Source organism: Rhinolophus sinicus, chromosome 8, assembly GCF_057876585.1.
Source record: "Rhinolophus sinicus isolate RSI-liver-muscle chromosome 8, RSI-T2T, whole genome shotgun sequence".
NCBI classification, from domain to species: Eukaryota; Metazoa; Chordata; class Mammalia; order Chiroptera; family Rhinolophidae; genus Rhinolophus; species Rhinolophus sinicus.
In genome coordinates, this window is record NC_142508.1 from 79270936 (window position 1) to 79296814 (window position 25879).

At 37.4% G+C, this 25879-nt stretch overlaps 1 protein-coding gene across 4 annotated transcripts in view; it reads right to left on the reverse strand.

Moving 5' to 3' along the window:
- Nucleotides 1-25879, reverse strand: part of PHKB (phosphorylase kinase regulatory subunit beta) — a 122337-nt gene that overhangs the window by 60283 nt on the left and 36175 nt on the right. For all 4 annotated transcript variants that reach the window (XM_019731864.3, XM_019731865.3, XM_019731866.3 and 1 more), the window contains 8 exons: nt 23557-23637; nt 22812-22927; nt 15834-15897; nt 11966-12061; nt 10959-11156; nt 10176-10233; nt 9540-9617; nt 7391-7549 (listed from right to left, as the gene is read on the reverse strand). In XM_019731864.3, coding sequence (XP_019587423.1) covers nt 7391-7549; nt 9540-9617; nt 10176-10233; nt 10959-11156; nt 11966-12061; nt 15834-15897; nt 22812-22927; nt 23557-23637 — 850 coding nt within the window. The remainder of the gene's footprint in view (nt 1-7390; nt 7550-9539; nt 9618-10175; nt 10234-10958; nt 11157-11965; nt 12062-15833; nt 15898-22811; nt 22928-23556; nt 23638-25879) is intronic.

The following is a 25879-nucleotide window of genomic DNA, read 5'->3' on the forward strand; positions in this document are numbered from 1 at the left end:
AGAATAACAAGGAAAAGCAGGAGCGGAAGCAGCGGCGGCCACAGAAGCAAGCACCACAGGCACCGCTGCGCCTGCCAACAGCAGCGGCACCAGGGCTTAGTTACGCAGCGCTTACACTTACTATGCTCCTGGCTTTCTCTAAGCATTTCACGTATATGAATTCACAACACCCTTATCGCTTCACAGATGACCTATGGAGGCACCGAGCGGGTAAGCGACTTGCACATGGCTGGTACACAACAGGCTCGGGTTCAAGTGCAGAAGTCTCTCCCTGGAGTCTGGGCTCTTACCCACACCCTGACCTCGCCCTGTAAGAACACTGACGTTGTGTACAACACAGGCGGAACAGCCAGGGGGGGAAACAGGACACAGTTTAGACCTTGATAGGTTGTATTTTTCTTACCCAAATCAGACGGCATATTATAGAACACGCTTCTCCCGCTTTGAAAAGACTATACTTTTGCAAAATCTAAACCAAACCAACATAGGCTTAATTATGGCAAATATCGATACATAATTTCAATTTATTAATATCAGTTTAGCTCATGACGCAGAGTTGATTAGTACAGTGATATTCTAAATAGCAGCAAATTATTTCCCGATCTCATTTGTCTGATCACTGAGATGTGAAAAAATTTCCACTGCCAACAAGCATTTTACATAATTAATGTTTTACTGTCATTCTACAGGAATGAAATTCTATCTTTATTATTTTGTTATTTATAAATGATGACAGATAAATTAAGAAATCTATATCCTTGAAAAGCATAAATGCTAATCTATTAAAATTTATATGAATAAAATAATTATCCAAGTTTTTGAAAAAGCTTATTTCTTCGCATTTTTTTCTCATTTCTTTCTTTGTACTGCACCTGCATATCTAGCTTGATGTGCTTGCAAGTATCCATGTGCTTATCTATAACCCTCTAGGCTCTCTGCTTCTTATTCATGACTATACCCCACCTGGCATACAACAGGCACTCAAGAGACTCAATAAACAAAATAGTAAATTGGAAGGTTAACAAATTTGGAAACATTAATTGTTATAATCATTACTTTCATTTCCATAATGGTAAAAGCGACTAATACCTTAAAAGGTCAAGTTAATGGACATATTTTTTTCACTGCATTGATTTTTATCATTCAGGAAGCAAAACAGAGCTCCTCACTGCGCCAATTGCTGGCACCGGTTTTCTGGTGAAGAGTGACAAGCCTGAAAGAATTTACACCTGACCAACTATAGAACATTTAAAATGAAAACAACAAGGATAAAAGAGCAATGGCTTTCCACATTGCCCAGACAGTACCAAACCCCACAATCAAGCATTTTTATGTATAGAACAGCTATCTTTAAATCCTTAGAAAACAGACTAGTCATCAATCTTTCCATTTTTATGCACAGGAAGGTTCATGAAATGTACCCTGAGTTTACCTCAAACAATAATTGTAGAGGGTAAAAAAGAAAACATTAAGAAGAATTTTTGTTTCTTTAATGAAATGACAATTTAAAGAACATTTAATAGAGCAAGTAATTTTTTTATCATGACACCAAAATTACATAGGACTCAGTAAAATAGGCTCAACAGATAATTTACAGGGGAAACTATGTGCTTCAAAGTCTAACTGATTTCCAGCTGCAGCGACACACACTAGTAACACATATGTTAAGAAATGAGCACTGGAGAAAAAGGAAATGTAGATCCTCAGCTTCATACATTAAACCAAATCATTCCAAATTTACATATATGTTTTTAACTTAATTAACAGAGATGAGCTTTCCAAGGCTAAATGTTTATTTTCCATGGTAAAAATTAAACAGACAATGATAGATATGAATATATAAAGATTTTAAATTTCATTCAGCAAAAAACAGCACAAACCAAGTTTAGAGGTAAACAGACTGGGAAAATACCAGCAAGGTTTAAGACACGTAACGTACAAAACATTCAGGCAGACTGAGAGGAAAAACCATAAAATCAAGGTTAAATGGGCAAAGCAACCATCAGACAATTTACAGAAATGACTAAGAAATATGTTTTTAACATTCAGCATGTAAATGAAAACAGGATACAAAGTAATATCTCACTAAGTTAGCAAAGTGGTCATTTTTAATGAGCCTATTTAATGCCAATGACAGGTGACACAATCACCCTGCAGATTCCTGGATAACCCGATAACGTCTGTCTGTCATGGGCTGTGATCTTGGGTGAGTTGGGCCTCAGTTACGACACTGTACTCATCTCATCGAGAACTTAGGAGGAGCACTGAGAATACTATTTGTAAAGCGCAGAGCACAAGATCGGACATGTTTTAGGCCCATATTAGTAGTAGTATTTCTGGGACACAGTCTAACAATAAGTGTGCAGAGTCTTGTGGGACTCCAGGCATCACTGCTTTCATATTCAATTTTACTAATACACTGATGGTGGGATCATAAATTTTTTATACGTTTTTCTAGCCTTAGTAGCAATTCAACCCAAAATTTTAGTTTCAAGAAAGCCAGTCATTTATACAATAAGCTAAAGGAAGAACATCTTCCTGGGTGAGGCTATTAAAGTAATCGTGTATTTCACGTGCTCTCTCACGATGTTTCTAATGCCTGCTACACAGAATCCCACTTTGGGTCACCAGCAATTACACAGATACTATGAAGAAGATAACAGAAGTCCTCAGAAATGGATGTCTTTCTGCTTGACGTTTCCTAAAGTGGAACAGCTGGGAAATCTCTTAGCAACCACAATGTGCAAACACATCTGTACACTCCTATCTCTTCATTTCATCTTTAACTGATCAGTAACAAAACCATGTGCTAGACTGAGTAAGGTGCCTACGGCCCAGTGAAAATCAAGACCTCAGTTTCTTCTGGCCTCATGCACAGTAGGGGGCCCATGATCATGGACTTGAATTTAAAAAGCATTAGATTTTCAGGCTTAATCAGTGGCTTTTACATTTGAGGTCAACTGGGCAAGAAATAGCATGAATGAAATCAAGTGGAACTGAACTTCCCTTAGTTACAAACGCCGGAATTGGGCAGTATATCAGAATAACCAGGCTGTCCTCAGAGAAACAAAAATATTCCCCAGGTTGTCACATTCTCTTCTTGCTGTAGAGTCACTGGATGTCACAGTGACAGGCACAGAGTAGGTCCCTACAAATAAATAGCAGCTGAATCGTTGAGGAGGTGAATGGTTAGGTAGCAAGGAGGGAAACATTTCCTTCTTGTGATGTTTTATGACTCTGGGGTACCCCCAAGGAGGGCCCATGAGCACCCTGAATTACCTGCTTACTAAGAACTAGGAAACATATTTTCACAAATACTGTCTCCTAAGTAGTAGCTGAGAGAGAGGGAGGGTGGATGGAAGAACAGGAAGTAGAACCATTTACATATGTGTTTGTCCTACAGTAAGCGATTTATGTGTATTTCCTCATCAGTTCATCCTTTAAACATAAAAATAAAGAAACTGATGATTATGGAAGTTAAAAAGATTCTTCAAGTCACTATGTAGTAAGTCGTACAACTTGTATTCACACCCTGAACTGTTTAGTTCCTAAGTTCATGACCCCCAAACTCTTGATCTTTCCACTATAGTCCAAGACAAATGTGAAGAGAAGAAAAAGGAAATGAAATCAAGGGAGCATAAAGTGGAGGAAAAAGATGATAATGTCAGAAATAATCTATATCACATAGTTACAAGTTTGCCGGGTGTCAATAATCACTTAAAATATAGTTTCTACTGAAATAGAGTTCTAAACAATGATTTACCAAAGAACTTCAAGGGATCCACGAAATTAAATTGGGAACTCTATATGTATATAACATCCAGGATATTTTACAGTACTTCTGTATCTATTTTATCACCTTAAAAGTCTCTTATTAACACTCCTAGGAAATTAAATAATACCTATCCCAAAAAGGAAAAGAAATCCTTTGTAAAATTCAAGAAAATTTTCACTCACATGAATATTTTGGGAGTTTGTGTATATTGGAGAGAAAGGTGCAATTAATTAAAATTGCTCAGTAATTTAAGCTTAGAACAATCAAAGAACAGGCCTTATTTTAACTCGATGTTTATGAATAATGTTTTCAAAATGTCCTTCGTAAAAAAATTCTATTATTATAAGGGGAAGGTGAGAGGTTTTGGGAACGTACAGAGGGATAGTGGATGGGGGGAGGGGGGTTCACACAGTGTGAGGGATATAAATGATAAACGTCTAAGTTTTGCTTTGTCTTGTGCACCTGAAACTAATTTAAAAAAAAAAATAAATAAATAAATAAATAAAAATAAAAAAAAGGGAAAAAAATAAAAATAAATAAATAAATAAATAAATAAATAAATAAATAGGCATTTTAAGTATTTGTAACATTAAGGTTGGGCACAGTACATTTCAAGACAGATGCAAAGTTTTACTCATGCTTTAGTCCCAAAATAAAAATGAAAACAACAGCAAAAAAAAAAAAAAAAAATTCTATTATTCACCTATCATGAATTATACAGTAGGTAAAGCTCCAATCTTTAATGATTTGGGATCTTATAGTAGTACCTAAATGAAAGTCAACACTGTGAATGTCTGACGTACAGTAAGGAAAATTAGTTACACATACGATGTATGTTGAAAAGACAAACTGAAGTCTAGAAGTCAGATTTTCTTTAAAGCTAAACAAATAATGTGTTTGTTTCTCTTTTTTAAAAAAATATTGAATAAGACAATATATTAAACTTAAGTAATGGCTTTGGGAAAGTTTCAGAGTAAAGTCGTTATTAACCTCATATTATGTGATAATTCTCAGCTTTCTTAATCTCAAAAAAAATTCAGCCCAAGGATCATAATTTTCAAGTGACTTTCATGTGATAAATACTTTTAAGGTTATTTCCGCCAAAGAACTCAAAAGGTACAGTGCTTTCTACAGACAGATCATCTCTGACATGGGTAGTTTCTAAACTTCCATATTTATTTAACAACTGAAAGCATAACGAACGATCATTTTATTCTAAGATATGTCAAATGTTATATCACAAAATATGTCTTATCTGAGTTAAAATAAACATGTTTAGAATTTATTTACCTATTTTATAGCAAAGACTGATTTTCTAGAAGTCTAATTTTTCTAAAGAAGAAAACGCTGTAACCATTAACTATTTTCTGAGAACACAGGTAGTGCAGGCCGTGGGCCAGGAAATAGCATATTAAGTCTTTTTGCTCTAACAATGGAATAAGTCACACAGTTTTTTGTATAATTATTTACTAACGAATACATAGAGCAAAATATTCTTATTAGGTTCCACCGGATACAAGCTCACCTGAATTAAAGTCATATACAGTTACAGAATATTTTTAAGGACTTCACTGTTCTATTATTTTTATATAGCTCCAACTATGTGCCCACAAAATATCCAGCTGAAGCTCCTTTAATGCATAAATGGGACTGTGGTGTAAATATGGTGCCTGGAATCTTAATAGCATCCATAGAAGTTTGATGGTTCTTAGGGCAAGTATCCAGTAGTGAAGAGCAACTAAATGACTGTCTTCAGAGATCTTATTCATCTTAACCAGCTGTTAACCAGAGGACACACAGCCAGGTCTGAGTGCTAATGAGTATGCAGCATCTTTTTTTTTCAAGGGGAGATAAGTATGTGGTTTCACAGTTTGCAACACATCTCCTGAGTGTTCTCTTCTGCCTTTTCAGAAGCTCAGCAGGGAACAGAGAAATTGACTCTTCTTTGAAGGCTTTCTTCTTCTTTTTGATGGTACAACAGGGATTAAAGGTAGACCTGGACGATTTCTGTTCACTCTGGTCTTAATGTAAGAAAATGCTATTTATACTCAAAATCTGTCTACTTTCAGTATATTTATTTTGGCACAAGGAAGGTCCACAGCTTTTTTACTGACTGATACTATTTTCAATCTTTTTCTTTTTTGTAAGCTCAACTTGCTTATGTAAAGTATGGTCAATTCTGCATTCCCAATTCATTAGATTTCTTAATTTTATCCAGAGGCTTTGCTCAAATAGCACTCCTTCTAGCTGTATCGCCCTCAGGCTGGTGTAGCGCAGAAAGCAGGATGAAGGTTCAGACCTCAAATTCTATATCCCAGGTACCTGTGTTCAGCCTCAGAACCGCAGAAGGGTTTCATCTTGCTCATTTGTCAATTCCAAGAGTAGTACACAGAAACTTATGACTCTGATGCTAAAATTCTCATCCTTACATAGGTTAACTACTCCTCTGCTATAGTGTTTTTTATTTAGCTGTGAGGATCACCAAGGCTTCTTTGTATTTATGCTAATGAGATAAAAACAGCATTCTAACCAGAGATAACCTTACTAGCTTGGCTTGATTCTACGAAAACTACTTCATGTATGAATTTGTTTTCTTTCAGAAAATATAAAAGCAAAATCTGTATAAATAATATGAACTCCATATCAGAAAGCTGTCCATTTAAAGGAAGAAAATTGTTCTACAGTTTCTTAAATTAGCATTAAGTTTACATGGAGACCCAGAAAATACAGTTAGAAAATGAGAAAATGGAAAATAGCATTAACTTAATTCTCTCCTCTTTGGTTAGCTTCTGTTTGCTCTTATGTATTATTTGTGTAAAGCTCGAGGTGGAAGTTTGGGCTTTGAAATATTCTCTCTAACGGAATGTAACAAAAGGAAGCACAGATGAGGATTCTTACAGCACAAATTTAGCATTTATGCAGCAATACCAGAACAACAAAGACACTAACAGTTTCTCACACTGCAAGCAGTTCTTTTCATGCAGGTATAGTATCTACAATCAGCCCGCTCCATAACCTGTTAACATAAAGGAATTCTGATGGACGTGATAACCTTTGTGATGGAAATGCTAATAATATCTGAAATTTTAGCAAGGAATGGTACAGGAAAGTGCATAATACTCTTTTTGGTTTGTTAAATTAGGCTTCATTTCAATGTGTCCAAAGTATATTCCCATTTAGCTGTAGTTTTAGGAGAAGCTGAAAATAATTCTCCAAAGAATGACGAAGAATGCTTCCATTAAACTTCTAGCTAACTGAGTAAATTGCCAACATGTATTTATTAGAAGGAAGAGAATTTTGAGACAACCAATTCCTTTTGGCAAGCTATGACCAAACATGATTGTCATATGAAATTTTATTACAGTATATGGAAGTAAATCAAAGTTCCCATAGCCTTCTGCTTGAAACCGACCCGCTAAGCTGACTGTGGCTGCCTAAGTGGATCTGACAGGGAAATAGACATACTTATATACTTTTACATACTAAGACACTCCCCCAGGACCTCTTCACAGCATGAACACTGCCCAAAGCCAAGAAAAATGTCAGCAAAGGCATACTTACTTCTAAGGGCTTGATAACAAGGGGGAAAAAAGGTCCCCAACTTTCTCCACTTACCCAGGAGTTTTGCGATAACATAAAGGGCTTGTCCCCAAAGAAATAGTTTTCCATCACGGCCACAGTTGCTAGGAAATCGCTTTTGACTGCCAGGGTTTCTTTTTTCATGTTCTACAAAATCAGCTGGCACATAATAGTACTTTGGCACAACAGGATAACCTATGGATTTCAAAAATAAATATTTAAAACACAACAAATCAGTGTCCTCCCCAAAGTTTCCCTTCAAGAAATTGCAGTGATTAGAAAGCAGAGAGAGGGAAGAGCTGTACAGGAGATAACAGATCCAACAGGCCATAGGAAACTGCATACGGCGGTTCCTTTCAGAAACTGCCAGTGAAAAATGTGGAAGAAGCATCCTGATTTTAAAACACTAATTGGACAGCATTCTTACGTTATGCTTTAGCCAACAGTGTGTATATAATCTCCTTTAACAACATTTAATTTTAACACCTTTAAGTGAAATCAATAAATATACTGTACACAAATATTTAGAGCCATAGCAGAAGCTGCATTTAATAGGATTAGTCTATGGAGGGTTTACAAATGAGATGCCGTGGAATCTTAAATGAAGAATTATAACCCTGAGCCATTGCTTAGAGCAAAGAAATCCCCATTTTAAACATTAAGCCCATTCTCTACTATTTAATATCACTGAAGAGAAAAAATCCATCTTCTCTGGTGACCAACCTATTTAAAAATATTCCTTGGTAGAAAATAAAAATTATTATTTAAAGACCAGAATTTTTGTGAATGCGATGAAGGGGAACACAACAACATTCTAAGACTCTTTTGCAGTATCAGCCCATGGTAAACTTAATTTTCCTAATAAAATTGCACAGGTTTCCTTAAAATTTGCTTCTTTCTTCATGCATCAGTCAGTTGTGATCTCTGTGTCTAAAGTCACTAGAAACATCAGAGACTAGTTCAGACATCACTTTCTGAATGTGACGAAGCCTCAAGAGTGGCACTAAACGACCTAACAGCCGAAACGACCACCGCAATGCACAGCGACCTACGCTGATACTCACAGGTCTGAGTCGAGGGATTTCAAACATGATATTCATTATGTTATTACAGTCATTATGTTATGGTCATTATGTTATGAATCATATTCACCATGATGCTGTGGAGCATAAAGACATTAAGTACCTGGGTTTAAAAATTAATATGAATTTTGAATCCAATGTTTACCCATAAACATTTCACTACTTTAACATCACGAGTATTTTAAAGGGTAACACGTAATGTGAAGTATTGCCTCTAAGATACTTGCAGAATATCACCAATTTCATGTGAGACAGGAAGGGGGCTCGAGGCCGTGGCTGCCAGTTTGTGTATCACATCCACAAGGACCATCCAATTTGCACCAACACATGATTAATTTCTAACTTCCAGATAAATGTTTTCATAGCTGCTCACTCATGAGAATATGTTCTTATTTTATCAATACTTCCAAACACCAGAGATGTCTGGAACTTCTTCTCTGGAATGTCTTTGAAAATTAGTTTTCTAGTCCTACAGAAAAATTACTTATGTTCTTTTCTGGGCCCTGCTGGTGTTTCACTGAAACCAATCTACTACTCAGAGAATGGGCCGTTGATCATTTCTAAACTATCAAATCCACCCTCAGAGGCTGCCATTTTAGCACCATGGCGGACATTCAAAATCACACGCTAACAGCCCCAGAGGTAACTCCAGAGAGCAAGCCAGAGTGCTCCTGGCAATGGCAGTGCCTTCTGGCGAGGGCGGGCGGCCCTCAGACGTGGGCAGTGCTCACCTGAACACGGCATTTCTGGTGACCTGGATAGAAAGCGTCACTTTATATTACTGTCGTACTACACGGAGTAAAGGGGTCACACAGTAGTTAACAGAGGAGGAACCTGTACACACCTGGCAAACCATTTTGCAGTTACGAGAGCTACGACCACCTACATTCATCACCTTCCCATCTTGCTAAATGAACTCCTTTTATGAAAACAAATTTACTATAACAAATTAATAGATTATTCTTTCTAATTCATTCAAGGCCCCATTTATTTCTTCAATTTAGTATAAATTGTTCTTTTAAAAGGAATCATTTATACATTTCAAAGGAACATTAAGAAAATATTAATAAGAAGAATTTCTTGAAAAAACAATCCAACTATACCTTCTGTGGTCTGATGCAACACCGGAGTCAGAAGATCCTGATATTCCTTTACTTGTTTGGGTTTGTCTCTAAAAACTCCTAGAATGTAAAACATAAAATCCAATAGCATCTGAGCTCCCTCAGCACCACAGAAATTTTACCTTAGAAAGATCTATTAGCCCTGTTATAATGACTTTTATCATTTCTATGTCAATGATAAAAATAAAATTGAAAAGGGATAATGCAAATATGCATGTGATATTTTTCCAGGAAACCAATTTTAGAAGGTCTTGTTACCATTTAGAATTGAAAACTGAATTTTAATTGAAATTTCTCTCTTCTTCAGTTTAAAAGTTATCAATATTCACAATGTCACAGATTGCAGTGTTCAAAGATTTCAATTCATAAAAAATTCTTCTTTGTAAATATGAAAATATATCTATATCATTTAAAAAGTAATTCAAAGTATTTTTTACGTTTTTTAGCTGATTTAACATTCACTCAGAAAGCAGAAGGGTAGCATATAAAAATGCAAAGAAGTGAAAATCACTGAGGTGAAGTCTATTTTGCCAGATGAAAGGAGTCATATTTCATTTCTGCTCTTCTTTCGAACATTTATATCCTATAGCTTGAATTTCAACAGAAGAGCTCACTTACCATCAATCATCATGTAAAGGAAAAATATGGGAAATTCACATTCAATGCCATCAAATAGCTAAAACGGAAAATAAAATATTCAAAATTCCACTAACAATTAGAGCAATTAGATTAGTCAGAACAATTACATTACTTAGAACAATTATAGTTAGGATATACATAAAAGATTTATTTATAGTTATAACAAAATTAGACTGATTTTATAAGTAGTTTCATTGTTCTTTTTTTAAAAAATTTCTCAGAACTCCTATTATACAAAAACTCATTCATTTAATCCATCACACAGAAGTCATTCATTCAATTGATAGTTACTATCAGGTTCGGTGCAAAAGTAATTGCGGTTTTTGCAATTATTTGTAACCTTTTAAACCGCAATTACTTTTGCACCAACCTGATAGTAATGGCCAGTACCCTCTAGACAGAGGGCTATGAAGACAAAAATATGGAGAACCTGCCTTCAGGGGCTCACAGCCTACTGAGGAGGCAGACATGTAAATAACCAACTGCAGTACCTTATGAAATGTCTATATACATGCTATGCCAGGAACACAGGGGACAAAACACCTGAGTCTGCCTAGGGGTCAGAGAAGGCTTTATGAGAAAAGAGGTGCTTCAACAAAGGCTTGATGGATTCTCCAGGGAGCTGAGCTAAGGCAGAGGTTACGTAACTCGCCCAAGGCTAGTAAGTGGCAGAGCCAGAATCCCAACCCAGGAAGTCGCCTCCTCAGTCAGAGAGCTTCTCCCACTCTGTGATGCCACCTGGGAAGGGATACGTTTTCATACCTTAATTTCAGCTGGTTTGTAGTAGCGTCTGTTGGGATCTTCCAATGATGTTCTATACCCATCTCTCAAGAAACGCTTGAATCCATATTTTCCTTTTAATTTTCTAACCACTTTGTCAAGTGTCTGGCTAAACAGAGCTTCGTCATCCAGGGCAAACGCAGGATAACTGATGCAGGGGAGCAGGGCGGCATCTGTGTTCTGAGGCAGTGAGCACAGAAGGGCAGGTCAGTGTCTACAGTGGCACGATCCACACAGCCCAAGAGAACCATGGAGTGAAGTCAGTGACGGGATCTCACTGCCAGTGAGACCGCTGCGCTCGGAGAGACAGCAGATGCTACCTGAGCTGCTTTGGTGACGCGTACGGAGGAGATGAAACTTTGTTCACTAATAAGGAGTTCAAGTTTCAACACTGAACGCAAACTTGAAGATGCTAATTAAGGCAGTGTGTAAAAATTTGACGTCAGTAAGTAGCTATTACAACCTAGTTTGTCATAATAATTCGTTTATGATGGTGAAAAACACAAAACAACCTACATGTCCAACAATTAGGTGAGTAAATTAGCAGCCATTAAAATTTATATTATAGAAATGTTTATTGATACGAAAACATGTGTGCTCATAGAACCAGGCTGTCAAGCATTATGAACAATATTCTTCCAGTTTTATAAAGTAAAAATATGTGTAAATAAAATATATGGGAACATATAAACACAATTGTTGTCACCCTAAGATTATAACTGAGTGGTAACGTAATGAGTGGATATTATATTATTATTTGCATATTGGGTTGTGGGTTTTCTTTTCCTTTTGTCAAAATCTTGTATTACTTCTATACACTAGTTATTTTTAAATAATTAATTTATTCCATCTTGGGTGCTTTCTAAAAATAGAGCCCCAAATAGCCCCTAGAAAAATCTGCAGTGGGGTACTATGGGCACATAAAAGTTTATCAAAGGTTAACAATTGCGAATGGTAGCTCATATTAATTTATTACAAAAACTTCTCACGTGAGATCTTGACTCTCTGGGGAGCAGTGAGCACAAAGTCTGCCTATTGCGATTGTGAGCGTCGAGGTCCACAAAAATAACTGACCAAGAGCAGCCCTGGAACGAGAAAGAGAAAACATTTCCTAAATTAAGAAAAAAGCACTTGTAGGAAGTTGGGCATTAAGAAAATTCACAATAAACTAACACTGGTTGCACCTGAGAGTGGAATTACAGGAGATTTGAATGTCCTTTTTCATTCTTTCAGTATTTCTCAACTTTCTTGCAATAAATATATTAATATTACTATCAAAAAATAAATGTTATTTTTATATTATCCCTATTTTTCCTTAGTTCTCTTTTAAATCAAAATGTACTGATTACCAGACAACTGATCGGTTACAGATATTTATTTTAATACAAATACTAGTTTAGCTAACATTTTTGACCAGGAATAACGCAAAAACTAACTCCGATTCATAAAATCTCATTGTATGGTCCTAATAAAGAACATTGATTATACGATCAAACTCAACAAATTTAGATATAATCTAGAATTATGGATATAAAAACTATTTGATTAAAATATAAAGATAGGAGAATCTAATATACGTGTGTTTTGAAAATCAAAGAGAATGAAATTGGAATACAAAGACTGCTTCCATTACAAGAGAATACTCAGAAAAATACATGGGGAAAGGAAGAGGAAAACTAGGATAAAAATTATGTTGGTTCAATATTACCTTCTAAATCTCATCCCAATTCTCACCAACACTGAAGATGCATTCACCCTGAAACTAAAATACCTCTAATGAATGGATCACCTAGACTGAAATTCAAAAAGAATCTAGTAGTAGTAGGCCCTAGATCCAGATATCAGACTCAATACATGCATATTTTTCCTGTTAATCCATGTTCGTACATGAATCTGAGCTCATAAAATAGAATTTCTCACTCATAATATCAGTTCTTAAATCTCTTTTAACTCTGACAAACAAATCAACAAACAAGGAATGATTAAAGCTGTATCTCAACAGCCAGATTAATGCTAAAATGTCCTTTCTATTATTTGTCACTCTCTACTTCTCTCTACTCACAAAAGCGGGTTTAACAAAGCTTTGTGCAGTAGCTGCCATTGTCAGAGTAATAATGTGTTCTCTGCTCTGCGGGAAACGAACAGGATTTGACCTCTGTCCTTGAGGAGCTGACCCAGGTGATACAGAGTCCTGAACCACACGACTATTAAACAAAGCAAACAGGCTGTCCATATACCAGTGAGTGGCTCAGAGGAAAGAACAATAACGATACTGAACCTGTAAAGGTAACAGGAGAAAACAAAATAGGTAACTCGGGGTACCTCGTGGGAAAGGTGAGGCCCAGAGTGAGGATCTGAGTTTCGGGCAAAAGGGGCGCAAGTAGGGGTGTTGGAACAAAACAGTGGAGAAAGGAGTGGGTATGAGATGTTAGAAGCCTGTAAGTCCACAAAATAATAGGACTTGTCATTGACCCTTAGGCTGATGATCAAGGTAATTGCAAGCCCTATCAGTCGGCTTTCAGTTGAATTTTTAAAGATACACTCTAAGTAGGATAATCTATACATAATGAAGTACAATGGCAAATTTGGCAATTCTTGCCATTATTTAATTAATGTAAACAGCCAATTTCTATTTTCTAGCCACAAATAAATGGCTTATTTATCTAAATTCATCGAAGTGTTTGTTTGGGTCTCTTTCTCTGAGAGCCTCTAAGAAACATGCACAAGGGGGAAAAAAATCTCATAACATCACCGGATTTAACACTGAGGTCGAAGGCTAGGTAACTACATTGTTTCCAGTCTTAAAAAACAGACCGTGCTTCAGGCATATGGCTTCTGAATAGGAATAGCTTTTAAAATGTCATCAAGGAGGACGTACGTATGGAATTAATTATCACCTACTTTAAAGTATCAGACACATTAACTGTGAGCCTGCAGATTGCAGAAGCTGGGCAGTCTGCATTGCTTTGCACACTTGGTGTGACACGAGCGACCTCCCTAGTCCTCACCTTTTAGGTTCTAGCCTCTGCTCTTTGGTCAGTACCATGATTTTTCTAATTAAAGACAGGAATATGAAAGGGTGTTTTATGAGTATGTGTCGTATAGAACATCTGACTGGCTTTGGAAATTTTATTTCATCTGCCATTTGTTTTGTTTTAGATCCCACACTTCAGTTAGCTCACCTGGTCTTTGTCTTTCTCTGACTTATTTCATTTGGCATAATGCCCTCAAAGGACATCCACGTTGTTGCAAATGTCAAGATGTCATTCTTTTGTGGCTAAATAATATTTACTGTGTATACATATACACATCACATTTTCTTTATCCATTCATCCCTCAGTGAACACTTAGGTTGCTTCCATATCTTGGCTATTGTGAATAACTCTGCAATGCCATTCCTATGCCTTATTGCCCGCCTACTCTTTCCTTCCTACCTATCTATCCACCTCTCTCTCTCTCTCTCTCTCTCTCTCTCTCTCTCTCTCTTTCTGTCTCTCTGTCTCATTCTCCCTAATACACACACACACACACACACACACACACACACACACACTTATACACACATTCACACATTTAAACGAATGTATTGATAGTGAGGCAGGAAAAGGAAAGAAAAATATTGAAAGATACATGGGGGATTTCCACAAGTTTGACTCTTCAGGGAGAGAAATGTTCCTACAAGCCAGGAGTTCAGGGCCAGAGGCTCCAGGAATCTCCGGGAGAGGCACAACATTAATACACATGGTTTTCCCAGGCTCACATACTCCTAAATCCGCATGAGCTCTGATCCCTCCATTTCTCCAGCCAGAGGGCTTGAGAGAGGAAGAGTGTGTGAAGGGGGTGATTTAGAGCCACCTCCTGGGCCCCCAGAATGAGATGTTGCTCCCCTCTTCCCAGTCCTTTCATGTCTGTGTCATTCTTCGTTCTTCATGTCTTGGATATAAGCAGAGACCACCCTCCAGGGGAAGGTGGAGTGGGAAGAGAAGAGTTTGTACATAGGGAGTGCTGCCACACTCCAAGTTGGAACTTTCTTAAAGTAAAACTTGAGCTACATGGTATTAAAATTGCCATAACAAAAGCCATGTCACATTTCACATGTCTGTATAACATCCTAAAATGTATCTTTACTGACAGCATTTTAATAGCTTAGAGTTAATTATAATATCTTTCTTTGCCCTTCCATCTTAGAAATCTTTATAAAAACTGCTAAAGGAAATTAGCCTACTTCTTGATCTAGGGAAGTAACCTGTCTACTTACGTTTTATTACTTTCTATCAACAACTCAATCCATGGTCACTGGATGAGGTACAAAAACTGGTCAAAGATCTTATAAAAATTGAAGGCAATCCTCAGGGTTTCCCTTTTATTCCAAAGAATATGAGATTTAGACACATGATTATAGCCAGTTGAGGGTTAAGCTAGGATCAAAACTTACAAATCTCTGGGTGTACACATTACACAAATTCCCCTCTACAAGAGGTAGACACGGATATACATTAAATTGAAATCAACATGAGAACTGACATGAAAATACATGGTATGTAAAGCCAGAAATATTTTAAAATGTGAAAGCTCATCAAGAGAGTTGAGGGAAAAGTTATTGAACAAAGATAATGAGAATTCTTTATCAAGAGATTTTATTTAATTAAGCAATGTTTTTTAGTTAGAAAACTAAAATTTAACTGGCAAATTATATTCAAAGGGAAGCTTGTTCAACCATGAGCTACATAAATTTCAGATCTTCTCGAATCATAAGTAATGACTTGGTTAATGAATGGCCAAATTAATTAAACCCATAATTCCAAAAAGAGAATCCAACTTTGTTGTTGCTATGACTGTTTTTTCTTTTTTTTTTACCTGGTTGCCAAAGAGGTTAAATCCATTAATTGCTTCCAGAGCTGCTTTTGCTAAGCCAATAGAGCTGAAAGAGAAAAGAAAATACTTTATAACTCTGATATATTTGGCTACAAAAATAAGAACCATTATCTGATGAATATTCACAAGCAAGTTTCTTTATGAACACTTATAACAACTTCCGTAATAAGAAGAATATCTAAGAGACTTTAGTCTGACATTTCAGTATTTTAATTTTTCTTTTTCATGGTTAGTGATCTTTCGGGAAAAATATTTCTAAGTTCAGCTTGATCTAGACAAATGGTCATACTATTGATGGGAGTGGTTTTAATTCCAGAATCATTTATATTCACTAACTCAGGGGAAAAAAAGCATGGACTTTAGAGGAAGGTGTATTATGAGGACACACACAGTAATAACCAGCTCAGGCATCGTTAGCTTAGATCAATATAAAAGAGCTTTTCTGACGTCAACTCTGAGCCTTAAAAAGATCTCGCACGTCATACATTTACCATGAGTGTGGATTAATATATCCATTCAAATACCCGCTGCTCAGGGACTAATAATATAGGTATTATTTTATGCTTACGAAACAACTGATCACCATAGCTCTCATTTCTTGCTATTTTCTTCTCTTTATAATAAAATGTGTACTCCTTGGGATTCTCAAATTGCACATACTATAGTGCTAAAAAATGGGAAGGCTCAAATTTCATTAAAATATGACATTGTCATCTTCTAATTATCAACTTTTAAGTATTTTAGACCTAATAGCCACTGTATTTTACTTAAAGCAATATTTTTTCTAAAAGCAACTGCATGTACCATTAATAGCATTTAAAATTAATGATCTGTCATCATGTCTGCTTTTCTCTAAGGCAGTGACTAACAAAGTGGGATCCCCAGAGAAGCAGCATCACCCCAGAACTGCTTAGAAATGCCAGTTCTCACTCCTCTCTGGGAATCAGCGTTACAAAGCCTTTCAGGAGCTTGAACACATTTGAGAACCACTGTTGTACGCTATTCATGTCATCATGACCTACATTTCCTATGGATTGTTTACATGACATGTTCTCAGGTGAGCATGATTTTTATTACAGGAGAGTGAATAGATGGGAAACGTTTCAGCTCCCATCTGGCCCTCGCCCTTGGGATGCTTGACCTTGGAATACCACCACCATGCTGTACGGAAGCCTGTATGGAAAAACTTCATACAGGCTTTTCGGCCCACAGCTCCTGCCAGGGTCCCAGGCAACAATCTATCCCTAAGTGAGGACGCCTTCAGGCCGACTGCAGCCCAGCCACAGCTGACGGCAAGCACACAGCGAACCTAAGCATGAACCACCCAGCTTCGCCTCATCGAGCCTCAGAACCATGAGAACGAATAATGGCACAAGATTGCTGTCTGTGCTTCCAATTTGGAGTGGCTTATTTGTGACAATAGGTAACCAGGGAAGAACCTAAGTCAGGCCCCTAACTCTGACGCCCCAGAGCGAGGAGGCCAATCACAGCCGCCTCGCATACTACAAAGGGAAACAGAGCAGGACCTGAGCGAGGAATCCAGAATATCAGAACCTACGTGCTGGACAGCTCCTAGGTGTCACGTAGGCCGACATTTCATGCAAGACACTCATGGCTACCTCACGCTCTTGCTTAACAATGTGCTCCTTACGTCCCATGAGATCCCTGTTAGCCCAGGGCACACAGATTTACATGTTCTTAGCTGAGTAATATCAGAAAACCTCCACTTACAGTGTGAGGAACATCTGCTAGCAAGACACTGCAGTATTTTGAGAAGTGAGAGAAAATAACTTCTTCAAAGGCAAGTACATAAGAAACTGTGTACTGGAGGAGATGCACAGTGTAGCTAGCCCAAGGATCTGTCCTTAACAATGGAGCCAAAAGACAGCTGAGGGATGGATTTGGAAATTGTCTTCTACATAAAGCATTTAAACAGAAACGAACACCGTACTGGCCTCGAGTAAATGTCAAATTCCTTCCACTTTAATTTTCTTTCCCGATGCAATTGGTTAAATAATTGGACTTAACTGAAATGTACAAATATGTTATTTTATTACCCACTGGATATTTAAATCTCTGGCAACAGCAAGCTATTTAGAAAATGAAACACTCCTCACGTGACCTTACATTTTACTGGTGAATGTAATGCATAATGTTGTAAGAATTAAAAATATTTTACTAGCACAAGATAGTCTCAGAAAACTAAATTAGTCTTAGCTCTTGAATATGTGAATATTAGGTAACTATTATCAATAGAACATTCACCAATTTGATTTTTGCAAGGTGTTACTTCAACATTCACTTAAGAGAGCTTAAAATAAAGTGATGTCTGCTTGAGAGACAGTTTGTAATAAGGTGATCCGTTGCATAAATCAAAGCTTTTCTACAAAAGATGATGGGCTTGGACTCGGTGATTTATAACCCACCATGTAATCCCCCCAAAATGAATGGCAAACATAGGAACTAAATTCACAATCCCCTGCTCATTAACATGATGCTTTAAATCCCCGAGCTACCCAATCACACTTCCTAAAAGAAAAAGGACGTTACAGCACCACGGTTTTAGTGGATGTGCGTGAATTGTTCAGTATGGCAAAAATACATGAAGCAGAATGGATGGATAGATGCTTCTATTCTAGCTCAAAAACTGGAATATCAAAAATGTCTGAAGAAGATTAAGGAGTTACTTTAGATAAAAAGCACTGTGTGGAATAAAATGGTCACTAAAAGCATCTTAAGCTGAGTAAAGTGGTGCTGTGATGGTTACTCATCTGACATTTCAGTTATGGCTTTCCTTATTGGAAAAGCCAAGAGAACAGAACATAAAACCGTCAAAAAAAAACCCTCACAAAATCAGATTTAAATTCGCTTTGCTTCTACGATCTTGCAAATATAAGAATTAAGAAAGTAAAATCTGAAATTATGTTGTGAAATGTAAAATTTAGCAGTTAATGTTTCAAAAACTCTTCTTTCCATTTGGACATATATCCACGTTACTAATTTATTAAGTACAGTTTCCTTTTTGCTTCCCATAGCCAAAAAAATTCAAAGTTATGTTTGGGATTTAATTCAATTTATAGAAGACTCATCTCTTTGCCAAAACAAAGGACTTGGGTTTAAAGGGCTTAAAGGTGGCCCTAAGAAGTATGAATATCCTTACATAAATGAGGAGAGGGACATATAAAAATTAAAATGTGTGAGCTAATATTGCAGCGGCTGAGAACATTACTTGAATATGTAATTCTGGGGGTAAAGAATTACTGTGACAATAAACAGACACCAAAATGATATACGAAGGCAATGTAAATAATCAGGTAATATATGATTTTTAAATACATGGGCATTTATTAAAAGACTTCGAGAAGAAATAAGAGAATAGCGGAGAATCTGAGAGAGTTCCAGACACCCGAGGAGAAACTGAAAGGAGTCTGAGAAGAGCCAAGTGAACAGAGAAGTCAGGAGAGCAGGGAATGGTGGTTCAGGAAACATTTGAAGAGAATCATGGTCCATTTAGAGCAATGCATCCTTAAACTAAAGCCCGCGAAGGGTGAGGCTCCTGCTCGAATGGGGTTCGGACAAGTGTAATGACATCACCTGTCAGAAAACAGTCACGGGGTTACCTAAGAAATAGTAAATACTTCCAGAACTTGACCGAAAAGGGATGCCAGCAAACCTGGGTCTGAAAAGGGCAGCTCAGGAAGGGCCTGCCCAAAGCGTTATGCTGAATCAAGCTGCACTGACTAGCAAATGAAGATGTCCTTGAAACTTACGAGCGAGTACACGCTGCTGTTCTTTCAAACTTTAGAAAAGCTCTTTAAGACTTTCAAATGCAGCGTGATACAGTAAAACAACTTAGATATTCTTAGCTGTACAGTGTCACTGGTTGCAATTATTAAAGGACTACTGAGCACGGATGCTGAAGAGGGAGCCTCTGAGTTCAGAATAGTGTGTGTGTGTGTGTGTGTGTGTGTGTGTGTGTGTGTGTGTGTGTGTATGTTGGGCGCCCAGGGCTGTGTTCTTCTCTGATCAGAGTGCATTTTAGAAGGACTGTGCCCAGTGTAGGAAGGGAAGGAAGGGACAGTCACCAAGCCAGTCACCATGGCCAGTGCCCTAGGGTGCACCAAGGTATCACAATCCCAGATTATGATCTGTTCTCTCTGACTCCTGCGAAGCACAGAGAGAGAGAGAGGGAGAGTGGCACAGAAAGTCTGAGGGCAAAGGGCAGCGAGTACTTACAGCAAGAATTACTGTACACTGTTTCAAGCTTACGGATCTAACACGGACACCGCACAAAGCAGTAAAGATCAGATCCAACTAGGCATAGACAGTTCTGGGGTGTCTTACAGAAGCAACAGACTAAGAGTTGTGACTTAATCCCTGGTTGGTGGCACCCCTATGTTCCACGACCCAGGCATGAGCACAAAAAGATCCTGGCCTCCCACCACCACTGCCATCACTGCATCCATGAGCGCCAAGTTCTCCTGCAGTTTCAAAATAGACCCAGAAGTGACACATCCAAAACAGGCTGTGGAGATTAGCTCAGAAACATTTGGGGAAAGAAAATGTCTACAGTTATTCTGGGGAATTGTAAAGTGTTATACTATGGAAAATTAGAAGAAAAACATTAAATGTATAAAACCAAATCTAAATGACAAACTTCACTTCCCATCTATTCCAATAAAATTTGCCTGCAAAAAGTAACATTAGTTTTGCATGCAAAGGGTAGCAAAGCACATCACATAATGAACTCCCAAGCCTTGAAATAAAATCTTTAACGGTTCAATGTAAAGACTGGCACCTTAGTTACAGGAAAACAAATTGCAGCCTCTTTTTTTTCATTAGGGACCTTCCAGCACCCTCATTTTCTAGAGTTCATGGTAACTTCTACCCTAGGTTCTTTCTGTGTTTACAGCAGGTCCTCAAATAACATTGTTTCACTCAATGTCATTTCATTGTAACACTGGTGAGAAAAAGAAACATCAGTTCCCAGCAGGGCCACTGGAGTTTGCATGTTTTCCTCATGTCTGCGTGGGTTTTCTCTGGGGTCTCCGGTTTCCTTCCACATTCCGAAGCTGTGCACGTTAGGAGGTGGGAGTGTCTCCCCAGTCCCAGGATGAGTGAGCGTGGGTGTGAGTGGTCCTGCGGTGGAAAGGAGCCCTGACCAGGGTGGGGTCCCACCTTGCACCCTGAACGGAAAATCATTACCTTACTTGTTTTTATTCATCTTTCCTAAGCATATGTAAAGCTCCAATTGCTTTCAATGTTTTATCTGAGAAGTGTTTGGGGTCCTTATATAGCAGTTTGGTGATGTTTTTGTGACCAAAAATCTGCTGTAGGAACTGAACTTTTGTTTATATCAATTAGCCTGTGTTAAAATTAGTTTCGTTATGTCGTTTTGCTTAAAGCTGCAGTTTCCCAGAACCCATCAACAACGAGGACGTAAGTGAGGACTTACTGTGCTACTCTTTTTATAAACAGAAAAACCCCTACTCCAAATATTTTATACTGAAAATAATGTCTGCTCATTAAAAAGCAGAAGGGGCTGATAAATCATAAATACTAAATTACGTTTTCTAATCAAATCCACTTTCTTACAATTTGACTGATAATCTGGAAATTGAGAACTTAATTTGGATGACGGCTGAAATATAACAATATCTTCCTGTTTTTTTATTTGCCAGAATTTGTTTTATATCTGAACTGAACTTTCCCACATATTATTCCTTTACTTCATTGACTCCTCCACTGATTGCTACTGGTCCGCCCTCTATTATAAAAATGTCCCATATGAATCATAAAATTTATAGAAAGGTGTTTGTATATTAGTTAATCCGAAGGTCCTTTTTGTTTCAATCTTCGTTATTAAAATATTCTGAAATGTGAGCGTACACTTGTATTCTAGTGCTTACTCATGCCAGGTATTCAAATGCTACACACACACACACACACACACACGCATGCACACACACACACACACACAAATATAAAATGTTAACACAATCATTACAACTTTATGAAGTAGAAACTATCACTACCTTCATTTTATAGATAAGAAAACTGAGGCATTAGAGACGTGATACAACTGCTGATCTCGAGCCAGTCTTTCGCTTATTAAATATATCAGCTTAATTTTTTGTGTGATTAGTCCTTCTATCCAAAAAAGTACAGAGCTGCAGATTCCTGTTAACCAGTGTTTCCTAAAATTCTTTCTCTACTTCACTTAAGTTTCAGTGATCTAAGCTGACCTAAAGTTAATAACCTTTAAATTCTTCAATCTTTCAGTGTGAAATGGATAGGATTAATTGAGCTACACTTTTTAGTTAAATGATGACCTCCTGAGCATAAATTTAGAATATTTGAAAGGTGCAATGAGTCACTAAAGCTATTTCCCTGACCCTAAGGAGTAAGTGAAATTCATAAACTATTAACATCAGTCATCCGCTGCTGCTGTTTATTCAAACCAACTAAACTACAGCTCAAGATGCTGATCACACCTCTTACAGAAAACAATGAATGTTAAGTTTTATATAAAAGATAAGAACATCTTATCAGGATAAAAATCAGCTCTATAATGAAAGGGAATTTCACATGCAATGCACATACGCTGGTGTTTGGCAGTTTGAATGTACTTGGTCTTTCAAAGCTCATCACTGCAAAGAAGAGAAAGCAAATGAGTTGGCTGAACCGTGGATGGGAGGCTGATATGCAGGCAGGGACACCTTGGGAGGCTGGGAAAAATACCCTGCTCCTTTCCTGCATCTGTTTATGGGCACCCAGACAGGCTCTTTTGCTTTAATTTTAAGTGAATTTCATCTGTATCACATACAGAAAAAAATAGATGAAAATTATAGAAACCACAGTTCTAATCTAATACTCTGATTTTTATTCATATTTAAATGCACACATTTAAAATTAAAAAAAAACAACAACAACAACAACACTCAGAAATCAGCGAGTTACCTCGAATGTAGCTCTGTGCTGCCATTATTGTATTTGCTTCCCCTTTCCCAGACACCAAAGTCAGGCACACGGTAAACTCTTTCTACACAAAACACAAGGTTTTGAATAAAAGAGACCTAAAAGAAAAGGAATGAAACATAAGGACACGTGCAGTAACAGGATCTTCAGATATTTATGAGAACAATTAGGTACCATTTGAAATCCAAATGCCTACCTGCTTACCAACACTTTTTTAACATGTTGAAATTCATCTGATTATTACGTTACTACTATGAATACGGTTACACATGGTTATTCTAATGTAAAGCCTAAAATGAGAACCTAATATTGTACCATACAAAAAGAAAATTTAAATCCTGCCAATGTTTCAACTATAATTCTTCAATGACGTATCTCTTACTGTTCATGAGGACTGTGCATCTTAAGAATTAAGAAAAATATAAAGCACTGTTTTGCACCAGATGATAAGATTTGGAATCTCAAATGCCCATACAATGTTACATAAGTCTAAGACTTTGGAGATAGAAAGATATTTCTCAGTTCTGCAACAAGCCGGGCCCACGTTGGATCAACAGGAATCTTGAATGTATTACTCAATCCAATATCTCAAATCCAGTATCTGACTATATGAATTTAAGAATAATCCATTTTTATGAGACTAAAAGTAAGTTTAAAAAAGTAAAAAAGAAAAAAAAGGTATTCTCAGAGATGTTACTGAGTTCTAAAGAATTTGAAGAAATCATACCTCGTCAGTGTTATAGATTATCTGAAGTCCAGAGGAGATCATTTCCACAAGGTAAAGGAGATAGAGTGAGACCGCATTTATCTGAAAACAAATAGCAAAGTGACAAAGTTAAAGGAAACAACAAAAATATTATGAAATGAAATGTGAAAGCTAACTGTAAGTCATTTGCTTTAATAGTGGCACATAAAAACGATTTCCCTTGCTACTGTGAAATAAAGGAGCTGTGGATTTAGCTCATAATAAAATCCCAGCTTTGCATATAAAACTCTAAAATCCTCAAATTCACTGTGATGGTTAACACCTGATGAGGGAAATGGCTACAAGCAGAACTTCTAGCAGGTGTTTCTAGAACATTTGTTTTCAAAGATTTATCTTCCAACTTGGGACTGAAGTACCCCTACACTGGAATAGTTCTGCACCACAGGCAGCTATGTAATGCCTATCCATTTCAAACGGATGTAAATGAAAAAGCTACTTGGCCACTAAGACATTGGGACTACATACACCAGCACACCATGAACAATAAACAGTGCATCCTGAAAACAGGCTTGTTTTCAGAGAATACAATACTTATAAAAGCAACTGCAGGGACATGCTAATTTTAATCAATGGCAAAGCATGTAATTTAAAATACATTTTTGAACAAATGAGTTTAGAAACAAATTAGCTTTTTTCTTCTTTTAGTTTATTAGTCTGTTAAAAACAGTATTAGACATTATAACATCTAAACCAAAAAAATGAAGACAGTAACGTCCACTTTAACAAAAGTTGACTCTCACAGAATCCTGAACACGACGTGTGAACTGTCTCAAGTAAACAAGCAGTGAGACAGAAACACTAGGACATGGACAAATCCTGAAAACACTGAGCTAAGTGAAAGAAGCCAGTCAGGAAAGCCCCCATACTATGATTCCATTTATGGGAAATGCCCAGGGCTGGGGAGTTGGGGGGGTGGGGAGTGACTGCTATGAGTACATTCGTACATTCTTCACGGAGTGATGACATGTCCTGAAACCGATTATGACAGCGGCTGCACAACTTTATGAGTGTCCTTAAAACCACTGAATTATACAATTTAAATAGGTGAATTGTATGTCATGTGAATTATATCCCCATAAAGCGGCTACACAATAAACAAATAAGTAAGAAGCAGTGAAAATGTTTTATCGCGCCAGGATACTGCTAATTTGCATTAAAAACAGAGACAAAGCAAGACGGAATTTTGTGTCACCCTTGCCTCCCCTCTATCCCTCCTGATAAGGGACAGAATGTTAGGATGGGGCAGGAAACGTACGACACGGAGGCGTGGACAGAGCGTCTTGCTCCACGAGGGCCTGGCGCTGCTGCTGGCTCTCCCAGGAACCAGGACCACCTGGGTGTCTCCTGGTCTCCTGGGCCTCACTGTCCAGTGGGGTCAGAGGGGCCACACAAAGTGATACCGGGTTCTGGTTTTAGGTCACTTCGAGTGACATAAACTTTTGAGTGACCTTCCTCAGAACATGATGTAGAAAGGCTTCGGTGCACTGTCAGGCGCCCGAGTATTTTATTATAGCACGGACACTGGCCTGTCAGAAATGACTTTGGAAAAATTTCATTCCTACAGACAGCAATTTAGGGCTACACCTAACAGCTCTCTGCTCTGACTTTTGGGGTGTTTCTGTGAGAAAATATCAGTAAGTGACAACCTGTACAGGGGCTGCCAACTAGCTGGTTGACCAGCATTTATTGAAACCCCCCTATGTGCCAGGCACTGAGCTGAATTTCTGGAATACACAAATACGTGAGCCATTGACTTCTGAAAACCTTATTTCAGATAGTAAACATATTCATCAAGGCAAAAGGTACATAAAACCTAATTAAGTGATCATTATAAGGAAAAGGTTGAGACACTACACATTTATGTCATAATAATCCTCAAAGGAACTGGTCACTAATGAGTATAAGAGTTTCTGCTGTATAGAAATGGGACACAGCACTTTCTGTGTGCAGGGGAGTCTCCCTAAAGTAAGACATTTCGGATCTCTCTCGAGAGGAACGATAAAAAGCAAACACTCATATTGTAGCAAGAAGTATATGATAGTAAGTATTCTGTCCTAAAGGTCACAGAGCCAAATGATGCGCAGGAAGAAAATCCATTAAAGATAAATAGCACATATACTATTTGTGTCGTAGAAACAAGGCAGCAGGATGTACAGCTAAAAGCAGCACACAAAGGGGAGAGAAAAAGAAGTAAAAACAAAGCAGAAAACCCTACAGTGTCAAATCTTAGCAGCAGTGTCAAATTGAATATATTACATAAGAGAATTTATAGACTCCAGATGCC